This window comes from Barbus barbus (genome assembly GCF_936440315.1).
Source record: "Barbus barbus genome assembly, chromosome: 9".
In the NCBI taxonomy this organism is placed as follows: Eukaryota; Metazoa; Chordata; class Actinopteri; order Cypriniformes; family Cyprinidae; genus Barbus; species Barbus barbus.
Window position 1 is genome coordinate 9,191,347 of NC_136737.1, and position 17,108 is coordinate 9,208,454.

Consider the following 17,108-nt stretch of genomic DNA (forward strand, 5'->3'; position numbering starts at 1 on the left):
GAAATATTAACTACACAATGATCTAATATAATGTTAGCATTAAAAACTACAATGATATAACTTTAATTCATTTTAAATCAACAAAGTGTTGATTGATTTCATCAATCTGTATGTCTTCTCATTTCCTTTATTTAGTTCCTTTTTTGTTGTTGTTGGTTGCTCTGGTTTCTAGTATGTTCTTATCTGTGCTCTTTATTACTATAGGTTCTGTGTCTCGTTTAGTTATCATTATCTCTTCATTTATATTTGGAGCTTGATTCCTTCATACAGTGTTCAGTCTTGATTTAACTTGAATGTGTAAGGGATTGTGAAAAAGGGATTGTAAAAAATAAAATAAAAAAGTTTACAATTCAGATACAGGTTTCCACAAACATTTTTAAAAAATTATACATTTAACATTTAACATAACTTAATTCCAAAGCAAAGCCTCACTTTGTGTGGAAAGTTTCACGATTGCATTTTAAAATTACACCAGAAGAGACACAGCGGTGTGAAGAGTCATGTGTGCTTTAAGTGTGAGAAGACCTTTAGTACAGATGCTGAACTGAAACTGCAGAGAATTCATGCTGTTAAAAATTATTAGACATTGTGTAAGTACTTTCACTGTGCCAAGATTGAATGAGTCTGGATCTTTTTTTTGCCTAGTGAGTCTGCTTGTACTAAAGATATATATATCTGGGCAATGATTATATAATTGCTCTTGGTGTTTTTTTTTTTTCATGTTTTAAACCTTTTAATGCCTATTAAATTATTTTACCCCAAACATGATTGAGAATGAGATCTCTGGGTGTGTATTAATATTGTCTGTCTGCATTAACTCCCTTAAAAAAGGGAATTGAACTTCCGGAATCCCAAAATCCTTTGAAACCTACTGATACACTGAAGGCAACGTTAAGTGATTGAACTTGCAAAACTGAATGAATGTAAATGGACATCTTTATATAAAAGGAGTTGTTTATCAGATGTAGGCTACATGTGCTCTTTGGTATAATAAACTCAGAAAAGAGACTTGAAATAGGAGATTCTTAAGTTACTTTTTTGACTGAATTTAATGGTATCGTATTTGAGGAAGTAATGTGTAGTCTGTAACAATCTTTAAACGTTGTTGGTTAATTTGTATGGTGTTCTGCATTTTTTTTACCAAACTCGCGTGCCTTTTGGCTAAGACTCCAAAGACCGCATTGAAACAATCACAAGATGAAAACAAGGCATTAATAAGTAAAGCTGAAATTAAGAGATTAATAATAATAATAGAATTTAAAAATGGAATCAATGTGAGATGATGGAATAAAATACATTTATACCAAGTCCATGACTTTGGGGGCTGAGAGAATTAGATATGGCACTTGAAACTGAGAAAGTTACAGTTTGCAGAAAATAGGGAAAATAAACTGGAAATTGACAAATGTGGACACCAAAATGCATTGCATAAAGAGGAAGACTTTTTTACTCAACAATTAGGTCGTCTGAGGGGAGTTATATCATTCAAGGTGATATTAGCTAAACGGAGAAAGGCAATCAAGATTATCGGAGGAAATGTTTACATATTTAAAAAAGATAACATAAAGAATATAGAAGTACGTCGTCGTCTTCTCCCCCTTTCTATCATTAAATAGCGATAGATGCTATTTACACCAAGTGCAAATAGCTATAGATTATATTTACACTATGTTAAAATAGCAAGATTTTCTGCTATTTATACTACTTATTGCAAATAGTGGCAATTATCTGCACCTCAGTATTGTAGTACATTTTAAAACAGTACGCAATAATAATGTACTGAGTGTAAATTATAATTTTAATTCAAATTTATTAAATGGATGCCACCTTATTGGGACAATAAAGCCCTCCCTACACCTACCCGATACTTTATTTTCAACTTTTTGATTATTTCCTTCATTTTTATTGAAAATAAATGCCTTTCTGATGCGATATGAGATTTGAAAAGGGAGAAAAAAATGTTTGGCAAAAGGTGGGCTGGAACTCGGGTCGATCGCGTCAAAAAGCGTGCGTCTTACCATCGACGCCACTGAAACTGATGCCGAACTAACTTGTTGAACTTGAACCAACGTGTTTATCACACGTTAGTGGGCGGAGTTAGTGTAAATAGCCTTTGCCAAAAAGATGGGCTATTTGCACTTAGTGTAGACACTCCGATTACGTTATTCCTTTATTAAACTGTGCGCTCCGCACTCCCGACCAGTAGGTGGCGCAAATCCACCTTTACATTAGTTTCCCAGACCGCCAGAAACTCCAGAAGAAGAAAGAAGAGGAGCGCTGTTTCAAAACAAAAGATTTGCTAAGTTTTTAAGCATTACAAATCTGTTCTTTTAAAGCAATCAGTATTTACATCTTCAAGACATGCATTCAGAGGACCAGGAAGAACATAAATCTGTAAAGACAGAGTTTATTGAAGATTACAGTGAGATCAAAAGTGATCCAGACCCCTTCAGAGTGAAGCGTGAAGATACTGAAGAACCAATAGGTTGGTGTTTATTCCTGACTCTTCAGTAATGATGCTGTGAAATACTAGAGTTATAAAACTTAAAACGATTCTTCAGATTTAGTGGTCGTAGTCAAACAGTAACTAAAGTAGCCTGTCCGTTTGGCTTATAAGCAGTGGTCGAATTGTAAAACGTTTAGGGGGATGGTGTGGTCCTGTAGCTAACTTTAGATAATGCTTACAAAATGTGTCTCATTTTAAAACACATTTTTATTTAACTAAAATATAATCATTTTATAATATATATAAATATAATAATTTTGCGTCTGGGGCCTCAAACAAATATTTTTTTTTTCTCAATGCAATTTAACATGATAACTGACATGATAAAAGTAAGTTTTTACATAAGCATTGGTGTTTTACCATTGTTTTACCGTGCTAAAAGTGATACACTGATTATGTCAGGAATGATAAAACCAACTTTACCCAAATCATATTAATTATGCAGAAATAAAGTGATATTTACTACTATTTCACACAAAAAAAGAGGACACATACTTATTCAGTCATGTAGGTTTCTGTTTAAACAACATGGGCTTTAGTCCACAAGCATGCACATTCAAGAAATATATTAATAAATTCTGTTTCTGTCACATTTAATTAAACAATGATGACTTCTATAATTTTTCCACCAAATTCTATAATCTGGAGCTATGAGCGTGCGCTCTCCTGTTCCAGTATAGAGTTATCCTTTTAGCCAGAGAGACAGTGGAAGTTAAATATGGATATCTGGGCCCGTATCCCTAAAGAATTTTTGTGCAAAAAGTGGCTCCTAGCGGCCAAATTCTAAGAAAATTCTCAGAGTCATGACGTTTTCTTAGAATTTCCCCTAAAAGTGACACGAAAATCCCAGTTAATATAAAAGCTATTCCTCAAGATTCCTAGCGCTTAAAAGGGCTCCTAAGGCGCGATCTGCTAAGAGCAGGGAAGAGGACTTTTAGTGGCTTAGGAGTTCCCCTAAGCAGCTGCACAAAATGGCCAACAGAGGAGGCAGGAGAGATGTCCTGCAAACACTGGATGACAGGGAATTATTGAGACGCTACAGATTGGATCGTGCAGGAATCATGTTTGTGGTGGATCTCCTTAGAGCTGCAATTACTATCATTAAGGACAGCCCCTTGAGATAGGCCATCTTGTTTTCAGTGGGGTCCATATGGGAGTGAAAGTACAAAATATGCCAGCTAGGCTATTAGTATGAACAAATAAGACACAAATCATTATTTGAACAGGGTGTAATGAGCTTAAGTTTTCACATATTTTAGATTCTAATGTTAGGCTATAACCCCTACAGCTTACTATTCATTTTCCAGATATTTTCTTGAATGTGAAATATTATTTACAATTACAGTCTGCATAAGATTAGAGTGTATAATTATGTTAATTGATTTGAGGGTACATCCTTTGCTCATTATCACCAAAAGTTCATTTTCATCAAACTTGTAGGATCAACCAATCACGGCTTTTGAAATGATGACTCATACCTAGCAACGGGGTCAACCACACCTCCTCACTAAGATAGGATTTTCCATCCATTCCTTGCTCAGAGTTCACTGAAAATGTTCTGGAATCACTTCTAAGCTAAAACTCCTGGCAAGGAATTTTTAGGTTAAGTTAGGAGCTCTCTGAGAGGATTCTCAGAATCTTTAGGGATACGGGCCCAGGTTGTCTGTTATAAAGAACACATTGACATATAAAATATGTGACCAAATAAATGTGCTGTTTGATTTGGTAATGGTTAGTGTGCATAATCTTGTGCATGGCATATAAATAATATAATTCTGCCTTGCAATCTGATTGCAAATAGAAGTTATTTCAAACACTCGTTGTCTGAAAGAAAATTTACAGCTATGTGACTTTATATGTTTAATGTTAGCTGATAGCTATATGAAATGATCAGCAGCGTTGACCCTCTCCAGACGGAGAAACTCTACCTTTGTTCATAACCACAACTCAAGCCTGAGTTGGTATTCGATAGGCCAAAACACTCTGGCTGTTGGCCCAGAGATAGCCCTGGAATTTACTGTGGAAATGTGACTGACCCTGGCACGCACTAGCATGCCCACTTTTGGCCTGAAACACGGTTAATCATACTGTAGCAAATGTCCTTTCCATTCACATTTCTATCATCTTTTTATGATTTACTTGGAATGAAAATTAACTTTGACTATTCATTTTAATTTTAGATTTCATGGAAGAGAAGGAGGAGAGCAAAGGACCGAATGAAGCGGAGGAGAAACATCATGTCAAAACTGAAGATGTATCTTGCTCCCTGCAAACAAGAGGCAAAAAGTATTTCAGCTGCCCTCAGTGTGAAAAGAGTTTCTCATCCAAACAAGGTGTTACGGATCACATGACAATTCATACTGGAGAGAAACCGTACACATGTGATGAATGTGGGAAGAGTTTTAGACAAGCAGAAGCTCTTAAATTACACCAGAAAATACACAGCGGTGAGAAGGATCATGTGTGCTTTGATTGTGGGAAGTCTTATTCTACCGTTACCGTATTGAAACTGCACCAGAGAATTCACACTGGAGAAAAACCTTACAAGTGTTCACACTGTGGAAAGAGATTTAGTCAATCAGGACAACTAAAAGCACACGAGAGGATCCACACTGGAGAAAAACCGTACACATGTGATCAATGTGGGAGGAGTTTTACACAATCATACAGTCTTAAAGTACATCTGCATTCTCATTCAGAAAAAAAAGGATTTAACTGTGATCAGTGTGGTAAAAAATTTGCTAGGGCGTCATACTTGAAGAAGCACCTGAAAATTCATTCAGAAGAGAAGCCTCACCTGTGTACTTTGTGTGGAAAGAGCTTTTTATGGCTGACTGATTTAAAATTACACCAGAAAAGACACAGCGGTGTGAAGAGTCATGTGTGCTTTAAGTGTGAGAAGACCTTTAGTACAGATTATCAACTGAAACAGCACCAGATAATTCACACTGGAGAAAAACTTTAAACTGGTGAACAAACTGTGTTAGTGTTTACACTGTGACACGATTAAATTAACTAGGATCATTTTTTGGCCTACTGAGTCTGCTTGTAGTAAAAATTATTTCATGATTTTTTGTTATATCTGTATCATTATTTAATTTTTTCAACCTTTTAATGCCTAATAAATTCTCTTTTACCTCAAACATGACTGAGAATGAATGAGATGTCTGCATCTGCAGTATTATTGTCTGTCTACATAATTAACTGTCCCTCAAAAACGGGAATTGAACTTCCAGGGTCCCAGAATCCTTTATGATACATTGAAGGCCAAGTTTGGTGGTAACTGAACATGCAAAACAGAATGAATGTAAAAAGACATCTTAAATATGTTTATCAGATGTTCCAGATAAAGCAGACTTTAAAAGACACATGTACTTGTGCTATCTGGGATAATAAACTCAGAAAAGAGACTTGAAAATGAAGAAGATTCTAATGATAAGGTGTTTTTTGACTGATTTTAATGGAACCACGTCCAGGACATTTGGGGGTGAGAGAGTTATAGATATGGCAATAGAGACTGAGAAAATTACATTTGCACAAAATTGAGAAACACGAAACTGTGGACACCCAGAAGCAGTAAAGCATTCTAAAATGTGTTGCATATGAAAGAGGAAGACAGCTATGTCCACAATTAGGTCGTCTGAGGGGAAATATATCATTCTAAGTGATATTAGCAAAACCGATAAAGGCAATCAAGAGTATATAAGGAAATGTTTACATATTTTAAAAAGATAATATACACAGGTGGACAAAGTACACAACTTCATTACTTGAGTGAAAGTACAGATACCGTTGGTCAAATATTACTCCATTACAAGTAAAAGTTGTAAAGACAGATTTTTACTTAAGTAAAAGTACAGAATTACTTGCTTTTAAAAGTACTTAAGTACCAAAAGTAAATTTCCTTTTTTATGTCAATGCAAGGTTTTTTTTTTTATTTTTGTTTTTTTATTATTGTTTTACAATACCTCTGAAGCACCTTACAATACAGTTGTCAGGGAGTCTCTGACACACTGCAGGTCTTAATGCTCAGATTGGATTTTTTGCTGAAATCCGTTTTGCGCTGTTGTTCACATTGTCATCTAAATGTGACTGCCATCAGTTTCATGTGTGAACCGTATACGGCCCTGAAGTGACCCGCATGCGCGGAAGAAGACGTGACGTCAGACGCAGCGCACTGTGTTTGTAGAAATAAAAATGGATGCTGCTTGTGTTAGTGTGTGTTTAGCAATTTTTAAGTTAATGTGCAATCGGAGCCTAAATAATGAAGTGATATTATTGTCTATATACAGGTCCTTTTAAAAAAATTAGCATATTGTGATAAAGTTCATTATTTTCTGTAATGTACTGATAAACATTAGACTTTCATATATTTTAGATTCATTACAACACAACTGAAGTAGTTCAAGCCTTTTATTGTTTTAATATTGATGATTTTGGCATACAGCTCATGAAAACCCAAAATTCCTATCTCAAAAAATTAGCATATCATGAAAAGGTTCTCTAAACGAGCTATTAACCTAATCATCTGAATCAACTAATTAACTCTAAACACCTGCAAAAGATTCCTGAGGCTTTTAAAAACTCCCAGCCTGGTTCATTACTCAAAACCGCAATCATGGGTAAGACTGCCGACCTGACTGCTGTCCAGAAGGCCATCATTGACACCCTCAAGCAAGAGGGTAAGACACCGAAAGAAATTTCTGAACGAATAGGCTGTTCCCAGAGTGCTGTATCAAGGCACCTCAGTGGGAAGTCTGTGGGAAGGAAAAAGTGTGGCAGAAAACGCAGCACAACGAGAAGAGGTGACCGGACCCTGAGGAAGATTGTGGAGAAGGACCGATTCCAGACCTTGGGGGACCTGCGGAAGCAGTGGACTGAGTCTGGAGTAGAAACATCCAGAGCCACCGTGTACAGGCGTGTGCAGGAAATGGGCTACAGGTGCCGCATTCCCCAGGTCAAGCCTACAGAGAAGCAGCACTGGACTATTGCTCAGTGGTCCAAAGTACTTTTTTCGGATGAAAGCAAATTTTGCATGTCATTCGGAAATCAAGGTGCCAGAGTCTGGAGGAAGACTGGGGAGAGGGAAATGCCAAAATGCCTGAAGTCCAGTGTCAAGTACCCACAGTCAGTGATGGTCTGGGGTGCCATGTCAGCTGCTGGTGTTGGTCCACTGTGTTTTATTAAGGGCAGGGTCAATGCAGCTAGCTATCAGGAGATTTTGGAGCACTTCATGCTTCCATCTGCTGAAAAGCTTTATGGAGATGAAGATTTCATTTTTCAGCACGACCTGGCACCTGCTCACAGTGCCAAAACCACTGGTAAATGGTTTACTGACCATGGTATTACTGTGCTCAATTGGCCTGCCAACTCTCCTGACCTGAACCCCATAGAGAATCTGTGGGATATTGTGAAGAGAAAGTTGAGAGACGCAAGACCCAACACTCTGGATGAGCTTAAGGCCGCTATCGAAGCATCCTGGGCCTCCATAACACCTCAGCAGTGCCACAGGCTGATTGCCTCCATGCCACGCCGCATTGAAGCAGTCATTTCTGCAAAAGGATTCCCGACCAAGTATTGAGTGCATAACTGAACATAATTATTTGAAGGTTGACTTTTTTTTGTATTAATAACACTTTTCTTTTATTGGTCGGATGAAATATGCTAATTTTTTGAGATAGGAATTTTGGGTTTTCATGAGCTGTATGCCAAAATCATCAATATTAAAACAAAAGGCTTGAACTACTTCAGTTGTGTTGTAATGCATCTAAAATATATGAAAGTCTAATGTTTATCAGTACATTACAGAAAATAATGAACTTTATCACAATATGCTAATTTTTTGAAAAGGACCTGTATTGTCTGCCATTGTGATTTTAATCTTCCCGCCTCCTCCAGCGCAGAATTGTGCAAAAGTGTCTGTCGCATTTCAATGATGTAAAAATCGCATGAAATGCGACATGGTCGTTCTGACTGAAGTCGCATTGCAAAAGATTAGACGCATCTGGACCATGCCCACTCTGACGTTGTGCTCGCACTGAGTTTAGTGAAGCAAACTTTTGAGAGGAAAAGGAAAGGATAAGTTCTCGCTGAGGCCGGAACTTCATTAAAGTAAGTTCACACTCGCTCTCCATCGCTCCGTTCAACACTGAGCATATGGAAATTCTATTCAAGCTGGACACGTCCTTCTCATTCAGTGCGCACCCAAGCAAACTACCACTGTGATAGTGGACCCGGTAGAGCAATTCTCCTTTCCTCACACTGCGAATGCCAGTTCCCCGCCCTGCGCCGTGAACTGCCATTAGTAGGAAAGTAACTGCTTGCCAACTGGCTTTTGGCTTGGAGGGGCGTGTCAAGCTGGATTCTAAAAAATCCATGGAACGAGGTTTCTCTCTCCAGCTCGCTCGCAGGTCACCTCACTTCAGATGTATTGTTTACACTTCGCTACCGGACAACGCATGTTCTTCGGTCCGGAGTGCATACACAGCTTGCAAAGGTGCCGTGGAATCGGTCCCCTTAGTGAACAGTGAGTCGGGCTTTTACAACCGATACTTCCTTGTTCCCAAGAAAGACGGCAGGCTCAGACCAATTCTCGATCTCAGACGTCTGAATCAGGCTATCATGCAACGGCGTTTCAGAATGTTAACTTTGAAACAGATCCTCGTGCAAATTCAGCCCGAGGACTGGTTTTTGTCTGTGGATCTAAAAGACGCCTACATTCATATCTGAATAGTGCCCCGTCACAGACCGTTTTGAGATTCGCTTTATCCTATCAGTATACGATCCTTCCATTGGACTGTCTCTGGCCCACGCACTTTTTTACGAAGTGCATAGACGTGGCTCTTTCCCCTCAGAGACAGATGGGAATCCGCATACTGAACTACCTCGACGATTGGCTAATGCTAGCCGACTCAGAACGGCAATTGATCGCTCACAGGTCGTTGTTGCTCAACCACCTAGAGCGTTTGGGGTTGAAATGCAACCTTGGATAACACCGGACCGCTCCCTGACTATCCAGTGAGTGGCGGCGTCTTTCAAGCTCGGGGCTTTGCGTCCCCTCAAAGCATTTCAGAGGATGCTCGGCCTCATGGCTGCCTACAGCTCAGGCTGGGGCGCTCTGTATGAGGGCAACCCGGCGTACGGCTTCTGGTCGACCCACGAGCGACGCTTGCATATCAACTGCCTCGAAATCATGTCTGCAACCTCCTCAGTTATTCCCCTGGGCCTGCTACACATGCAGCCCTTCAATATTGGCTAAAAGCCCGTGTTTCGTCCCTCGCCTGGTGCCTGGTGCCTGGTCTGCACTTATGTCAAGGTAACCCATCGCTGTCTTAAAGCTGTGGCCCCTTGGACAACTCCTCGCTTGTTTCAATCAGGCGTACAGTTGGGGACGACCTCCAGAAGGAAGGTGATCATGCCTCCAGCTCAGGCTGGGGTGCTCTGTATGAGGCCAAACTGCCATACGGCTCCTGGTCGACCCACAAGCGGCGCCTGCATATCAACTGCCTCAAAAGGATGACTGTTTGTCTGGCCCTAAAGATCTTCTTGCCAGCCTTAAAAGGGCATCTCGTCCTAGTCCGGTTGGGCAACACAACGGTGGTGGCCTACATCAACCACCAAGGCGGCCTCAGGTCATGTCCCCTTCACAGGATGACTCGGCGTCTCCTGCTTTGGGCACAGAAAGAACTCCTCTCACTACGAGCGGTTCATGTGCCGGGCAGACTGAACCAAGGAGCGGATATGTTGTCTAGGAACAATGTAGCTCCAGGGGAATGGAATCTACTTCCTCAGACGGTTCAGATGATTTGGTCAGTTTTCGGCAATTCAGAGGTTGACCTCTTCGCCTCCGGAGACAACTGTCACTGCCCAACTTATTTTTCAAAGCAGCGGGATGCTCTGGCCCATGATTGGCCCAACCCGTCTGTATGCCTTCCTTCCGATCACCCTGCTACCCCGGGTTACCAGGCAAATCAGGGAAACAAAATGCTCTCTCCTCCTCATGGCCCCCCTCTGGAGGAACCAAGTCCAGTTCCCAGAGATGAACCAGCTGCTGTCTGCAGCACCTTGGTCAATACCACTGAAGAGAGATCTTCTCTCACAAGCGCAGAGCAAGATTTGGCATCCCCAGCTGGAACTGTGGAGCCTTCATGTCTGGCCTGTTGACGGGAGTCTAGTCAACTCCCAGCGAGAGTCACTAATAACATTGAAGAGGCTAGAGCTCCATCTACATGACGCCTCTACGTCCTGAAGTGGTCAGTCTTCAGTGACTGGTGTTCAGCACGTAACCAGGATCCAGTTTCATGTGACATGTCCAACGTGCTCACCCTTCTGCAAGAGCTGCTGGATAAGGGGCGCACCCCTTCCACGCTCAAGGTCTATGTGGCAACCATCACGGTGAATCATTCTCTCAAGGCTGGCCGGACTATTGGCATAATTGACTTGGTCATTATGTTCCTTAGAGGCGCTCGGCGGTTGAATTCTCCTCGCCCTAAGACTATGCCAATTTGGGACTTGTCCATAGTCCTGGGGGCCCTTAAGGGCCCTCCCTTTGAGCCGCTTCAACAGCCGGCTTAAGGGTAATTTTATTATACCTTTTCATGTGACAACACTGAAGAAATGACACTTTGCTACAATGTAAATTAGTGAGTGTACAGCTTGTATAACAGTGTAAATTTGCTGTCCCCTCAAAATATCTCAACACACAGCCATTAATGTCTAAACCGCTGGCCACAAAAGTGAGTACACCCCTAAGTGTAATTTCTTCAGTGTTGTTACATGAAAAGATATAAGATTTACAAAAATGTGAGGGGTGTACTCACTTCTGTGAGAGTTACTGTACATGCATAGCCTACATAAAATTCTATGCTTGCAGTTTTTTAGTTCTCTTATCCTTTATCCCTTTTCTGTCCTAGTTTTTACTATTTTGAACGATGACTGAAACCTTATAGCTGGCTCTTCTCGTGTTTAATGTCATCTTATGGTAAAATGTTGTTTTCCTCAACTGGCTATAAGTGTCTTTTGGATAAAAGCGTCTGCCAAATGAATAAATATAGCCTAAATGTAGGTTTGAGAATCAAACGCGTATCATTATTAGCTCCGAAAAGCTGTTACGTCGTTAGTGGTAGGGTTTAATTACTATAGTAATCATTTTTATTTATGAACAGTTCTGCCACCCCTCCACTCTCATTACAAGCAAATAACATGAAGTCAAAACAGCAGTTTAAAGTCAAGAGAACAATAGAACAATCTTGCGATTCTGTTGAATGTAGCATCTACCCATGTGCAATTTTGTTTAAATTTGTGTCCAGTAAGTGCATTTTGAAGTCTATTCAGACACATCTATTCAGCCCTTGAATAAAGTAAAGTCGTGACGTATTGTCAAGTATCTCTCACACACACACACACACACACACACAAGCCATTAATGCAGTGCCCAGGGAGCAGTTGGGGTTTGGGTGCCTTGCTCAAGGGCACCTCAGTCATGGTATTGAGGGTGGAGAGAGCACTGGACATTCACTCCCCCCACCTACAATCCCTGCCAGCCAGGGACTCGAACCCACAACCTTTCGATTATGAGTCCAATTCTCTAACCATTAGGCCACGACTTCCCACGAAAATGATTTGAAATTACAAAGTATTTACTACATTGCATTCACACACATTTTTGTCTCAAACTGGACGCTGGTCTCACTCCTGGAGCGCCCTCCTAGTGACAAAATGTGAATACATATTTTGTGCAATGTCAGTTTTGATGTTAATGTGCCATGTTGCTAATAATTCCTGTAGAATGATGGTCGCAGTTTAGGGACGTATTCACTTTATTTTATTTTATATACATTTTTAAACTATGTTAACAGTGATGAGTGTTGGTTTTCTTAATAGTCAAAAATGGTAAACTGTCATCTTGAATTTTCTACAAGTTACAATCTAGGAGATGACGACAAATGACTGTGTTTTGCTGTGTCTCAATCGGACACAGCTAGATCTTCACGCGTTATCTCGTCATTACGGCATGGCGTGAACGCAGCATCCCTAATCAAACACACCTGAACAACCTAATCAGGGCCTTTAAGAAAGCTTCATGCAGGTGGATTTCATCGGGGTTCGAGTTGCGCAATATCTACTTGGATCTTTAAAACTCTCTTGATCCACCAAATCAGCGCTTGTGTTTTGTGAGGTCGCAGGTCTAGAGGATGGCAGCTCGAGTGTGTTGCTCGTTGATTGTGGTTTCATTGTGTCTCTCTGTATGCTTGAGCACAACAGATGCTGAAGGAGCAGCCATAGGTGAGGTCTTTTAACTTCATTACACAGCACGAAGACATATGTAAATAAGAACTTGTATCTAAAAGAAAAAAATGACTTTAGGCACATCTCAGAACTTATGAACACACAGTACAGACTGCAGTGAAAGCTAAACTTTGTGTTGGTGTAGTATAAATGATAGAAGTCATTAAGTTGTCGTCTGTTTATATTTCTTCATTATACAAGGAAAACATAGTGATGTTCATGTTGTTTATAAAATGTATGTACCCTACTTATTTGTTTTTGTGGTAAATGGATCTGTTCATTTGACTGCAGGGTACTTTACATGCAATCTAGCATTGGGGGGCTAATCATGACTTGTAAGCCTTTTAAGTATTAAAATGCTTAATGGAACGTGCTGGTCATAATTTTTTTTTCATAAATTTATATATGTATATGCCATGCCACCAGTAGTTCTGTGTTGTAATGTCACGCCTTGACTTTGAAACAGTTTAGGGATAAATGGTAGACTTCTAAACTACATGGGCTTGATACAAATACATTTGTGTCTATTATACTTAAGTTTGATACATGCATCACAAAACCACTGACTTGCAAGAGCTGAGAAACTATTTCAGCACTCTCTGGTCTCCCCTAATGAAGCCTCTTCGTTAGTGGCCGGTTGGTGTCTGGCGAAGCTGATGGTTGTGCCGTCCTGTCAAGGATGTTTCTAATAAAGATTGCTCTAGATGACATGCATGCTTTCTATGATTGTGGGGCTGTGTCTTACTCCCTGCTTTCAATGAGCTGCAATTTATAGTGAATATTAGGTTTTCCAAAAGAAATGCTGGAGGAGAAAAACCTTTTCTCTCAAAAATTGGTAGTTTGAGAATTACAAAGAAACCACAAGCAACACGTTGATTTTAAACTAGAAATTTTTCAAGGAGATGGACTAAACGTTGTTGTGGTGTCGTGTTTTTTGATCGCAGAACCAGCAAATCCAGGAGTGTGTCCAGAACATCTTGATATAGGACCGTGTGCTAAGAGGTGTTCCCATGACCGTGAGTGTCCCAAAAATCTGAAATGCTGCCGCAAAGGATGTGGTGAACGTCAGTGTATGGATCCAGATGCAGGTATTTATCGTTATATTTGTGTATTATATTAGCTTTTTTGTTATAAATGCAGCGAGGCATTCAGTGATCTGGTTTCTGTGTCATGTTTCTATAACCGAAAATCCAGGAGGGTGTCCAAAACGTTTTGATATAGGACCGTGTGCTAAGAGGTGCTCCCATGACAGTGACTGTCCCAAAAATCAGAAATGCTGCCGCAGTGGATGTGGTGGACATCAGTGTATGGATGCAGGTATTTGTTGAATTGTGTGTTTTTTGTTTTTTCTCTTAGAAAATCATTTTTATCATGGGGAAAATTTTTAATGAATAAATGCAAACAAACATAACCTACATACATGCAGTATCTCACAGAAGTGAGTACACCCCTCACATTTTTATAAATATTTTATTATATCTTTTCATGTGACAACACTGAAGAAATGACACTTTGCTACAATGTAAAGTAGTGCGTGTACAGCTTGTATAACAGTGTAAATTTGACAGTAGAACCAGCAAATCCAGGAGTGTGTCCAGAACATCTTGATATAGGACCGTGTGCTAAGAGGTGTTCCCATGACCGTGAGTGTCCCAAAAATCAGAAATGCTGCCGCAATGGATGTGGTGAACGTCAGTGTATGGATCCAGATGCAGGTATTTATCGTTATATTTGTGTATTATATTAGCTTTTTTGTTATAAATGCAGCGAGGCATTCAGTGATCTGGTTTCTGTGTCATGTTTCTATAACCGAAAATCCAGGAGGGTGTCCAAAACGTTTTGATATAGGACCGTGTGCTAAGAGGTGTTCCCATGACAGTGACTGTCCCAAAAATCAGAAATGCTGCCGCAGTGGATGTGGTGGACATCAGTGTATGAATGCAGGTATTTGTTGTAGTGTGTGTGTTTTTTTTTTTTTTTTTTTTTTTAAACTCACTAGTCATATTTCAGTCATAGTTTCTGTCATGTGTTTTGTATGTAAGGGAACCAGGTAAATTTAGCCAAATATTATATTAATAGGGGGTTTGTACAGAATCACTTTTACAGCTGATCACGGAGTCGGCCAGCGACTCCCTCAACGAGCTGTATAACATCAACTCTGCCACTGATCTTAATCCAAAGTATAGTGAAGACAATATTGGCACCGTAACAAAATCGACAGTTTAAGACCTTAACTTGCAGGCACAAAACACAATACTCTTTTCAATGTAAATAAGACTTTATTGGATAAATGTAAGACATGAATTAAACTAACAAACACGCGTTACAGAAAGCGTGCGAATTAGTTTAATGGTGAAAATGGGAAATCTTAAGTTTATAGTAATATGAAACTTCTTGGGCCTCAACAACCATCAATTTGATTAACCGTCACATTGAGTCTCTCAATGAGGCCCTTAAGCTTTATATTAAATGCACCAGTTCAGTTAGAATTTGGAGGTACTTGCGTTGCCTGTTTTAGGGTAAATGGGTTTCCCAAGGTTGTTGATTGGCTGGAACTCTAGTAGTTGTTTTGGCGAAACTTAACTCTGAACGCAACTTTCATCGGAAAAGAGAAGAAACCAAAGTGAAAAGTTTAACGAGACTAGATTGCGTATCTCCTCATGGCTTTTAGAGGAGCAGCTGGCATGTAAGCCAGAGCACGCTGAAAAGAGCTTTAAGAACTTGAAGGCAAAAAGCATAATTTTGTTGGTGTCCTGAGTTTTTAAACTCTGCTGTTGGACACATCCCAAGTAGGGCTGGGCGATATAACAATTATCGCAATATTTTCCTTGATAAAATGTTTGTGCCAATTTCTATAACAGGAATGATACATTTGACCAAGTATTGTTAGAAATATCTGAATGATTTTTTAAACACACGCATACTAAATGACTATTCAGCAGTTATTAAGTGACATGCACAATGAGTAATTAGAACATGATGGTCAAATATTACATATGGAGTTATGCAATGGAATGATATTGGTTCATAAATCCTTTTAGCATCAGCTGGGTGCATCTACATAATGGACAGTCTGTGTCGCTCTGTGAACTTGAAGACTTATTCTGTGGGGAAACCCAAGAAAGTCTCTAATTTTCCTTCTAGTTTTACTGATTGTCATGTTGTCTCTGCTCATTAATCTTGTGTTTCTTGTCCCAAAAAAGGTTGGGATTATCAATGTGGTGTTTTGTGTTAATATTGCAAGCTGTTCAAAGCTGCAGTTGGTTAGACTTGCTTCAGACTCTAGGGTATTGTGGACAGACTTGTATTGTGTTATCCTGGGCCTTCTTGTGGAATTTGGCTCTTTGGGTTGTTTTAACACTGTTCTGATTGAATCTTAAATTGTCTGATCTGCTACAAGAACCAGTAAAGCCAGGAGTGTGTCCTAGAATCAATGTTGAAGATGACATGATCGGAGCATGTGCTGAGATGTGTTCCCATGAAATTGACTGTCCAAACGATAAGAAGTTCTGCTGCAGTGAATGTACACCTCCATTTATAGCTGTTATATTGATGCTTTTGTCCCCAACACTTTTTTTGTTGTTTTGTTTTTAAACACCATTTTTAATGGTAAAGTACCTGAATTTGACCCATAGCACCATTTCAAGGACATGACTTTTCAAAATCTAGATTAAGAATACTTGTTCTAAAAGTAAACCTTGTGGTTCATGCTTTGAGTGTTTTATGTTTGAATGCCTCTAAGTGAACAGACTAATTCTCTATCCATGCAGTGATGCCTGGTCTATGTCTCAAACCAAATGTGTGCTGATAACCCTTCCCATGATGATCAATATCCTGCCGGACCGAAGTGTTGCCCAACCACCTGTGGCCATGCATGCAGCGAACCATGCCAATTTAACAATTGGAAAGTCCAATTTGGCTTTTTTGCATACCATACTTGGTCTTCTACATTCATGAAATAAAGGTCATTGTTTAGCAAAATGTGTGTATGGTTGAATGGACGCTTTCTCCAGGAGCTTGGCAGCAAAAGTAGTGGGCCAGTCTTGAACGGAATTACAAAGCTATCAGAAGTTAAACCAATAACACAGGCTAACACTAATGCGAGAAATTAGTATTTGTGTAAATATTGGTTTGAATAGTTGTGGAGAAACGTTCAGTATTTAGGGAGTCTAAATGTGTCTCTAAAGACTTTAGATTCGGGGAATATAATTTTTTTTTTTTTTTTTAAATCTAGTCCTGATGAAAGTAAAAGTAACGGATACTTTTCACTCATCCCCTTTCTTAAAATGTTTTTAAAGACTGAAGTATCATTTTA

At 39.6% G+C, this 17,108-nt stretch overlaps 2 protein-coding genes across 2 annotated transcripts in view; both read left to right on the plus strand.

Moving 5' to 3' along the window:
* Nucleotides 1-17,108, plus strand: part of LOC306875003 (uncharacterized protein) — a 262,032-nt gene that overhangs the window by 201,469 nt on the left and 43,455 nt on the right. The gene's annotated exons all lie outside the window — the stretch shown is intronic.
* On the plus strand, nt 2,256-5,663 carry LOC306874718 (uncharacterized protein). Its single transcript, XM_079424932.1, has 2 exons — nt 2,256-2,485; nt 4,687-5,663. The coding sequence occupies exons 1-2, from the start codon at nt 2,362-2,364 to the stop codon at nt 5,469-5,471; spliced, it is 909 nt and encodes a 302-aa protein (XP_079281058.1). The 5' UTR covers nt 2,256-2,361; the 3' UTR covers nt 5,472-5,663.

Bases quoted from the DNA above. Each gene is read 5' to 3' on its own strand.
- LOC306874718 (XM_079424932.1), top strand. From the start codon at position 2,362: ATGCATTCAGAGGACCAGGAAGAACATAAATCTGTAAAGACAGAGTTT. The intron at 2,486-4,686 runs GTTGGTGTTTAT...TTTTAATTTTAG, and splicing joins AGATACTGAAGAACCAATAG to ATTTCATGGAAGAGAAGGAG.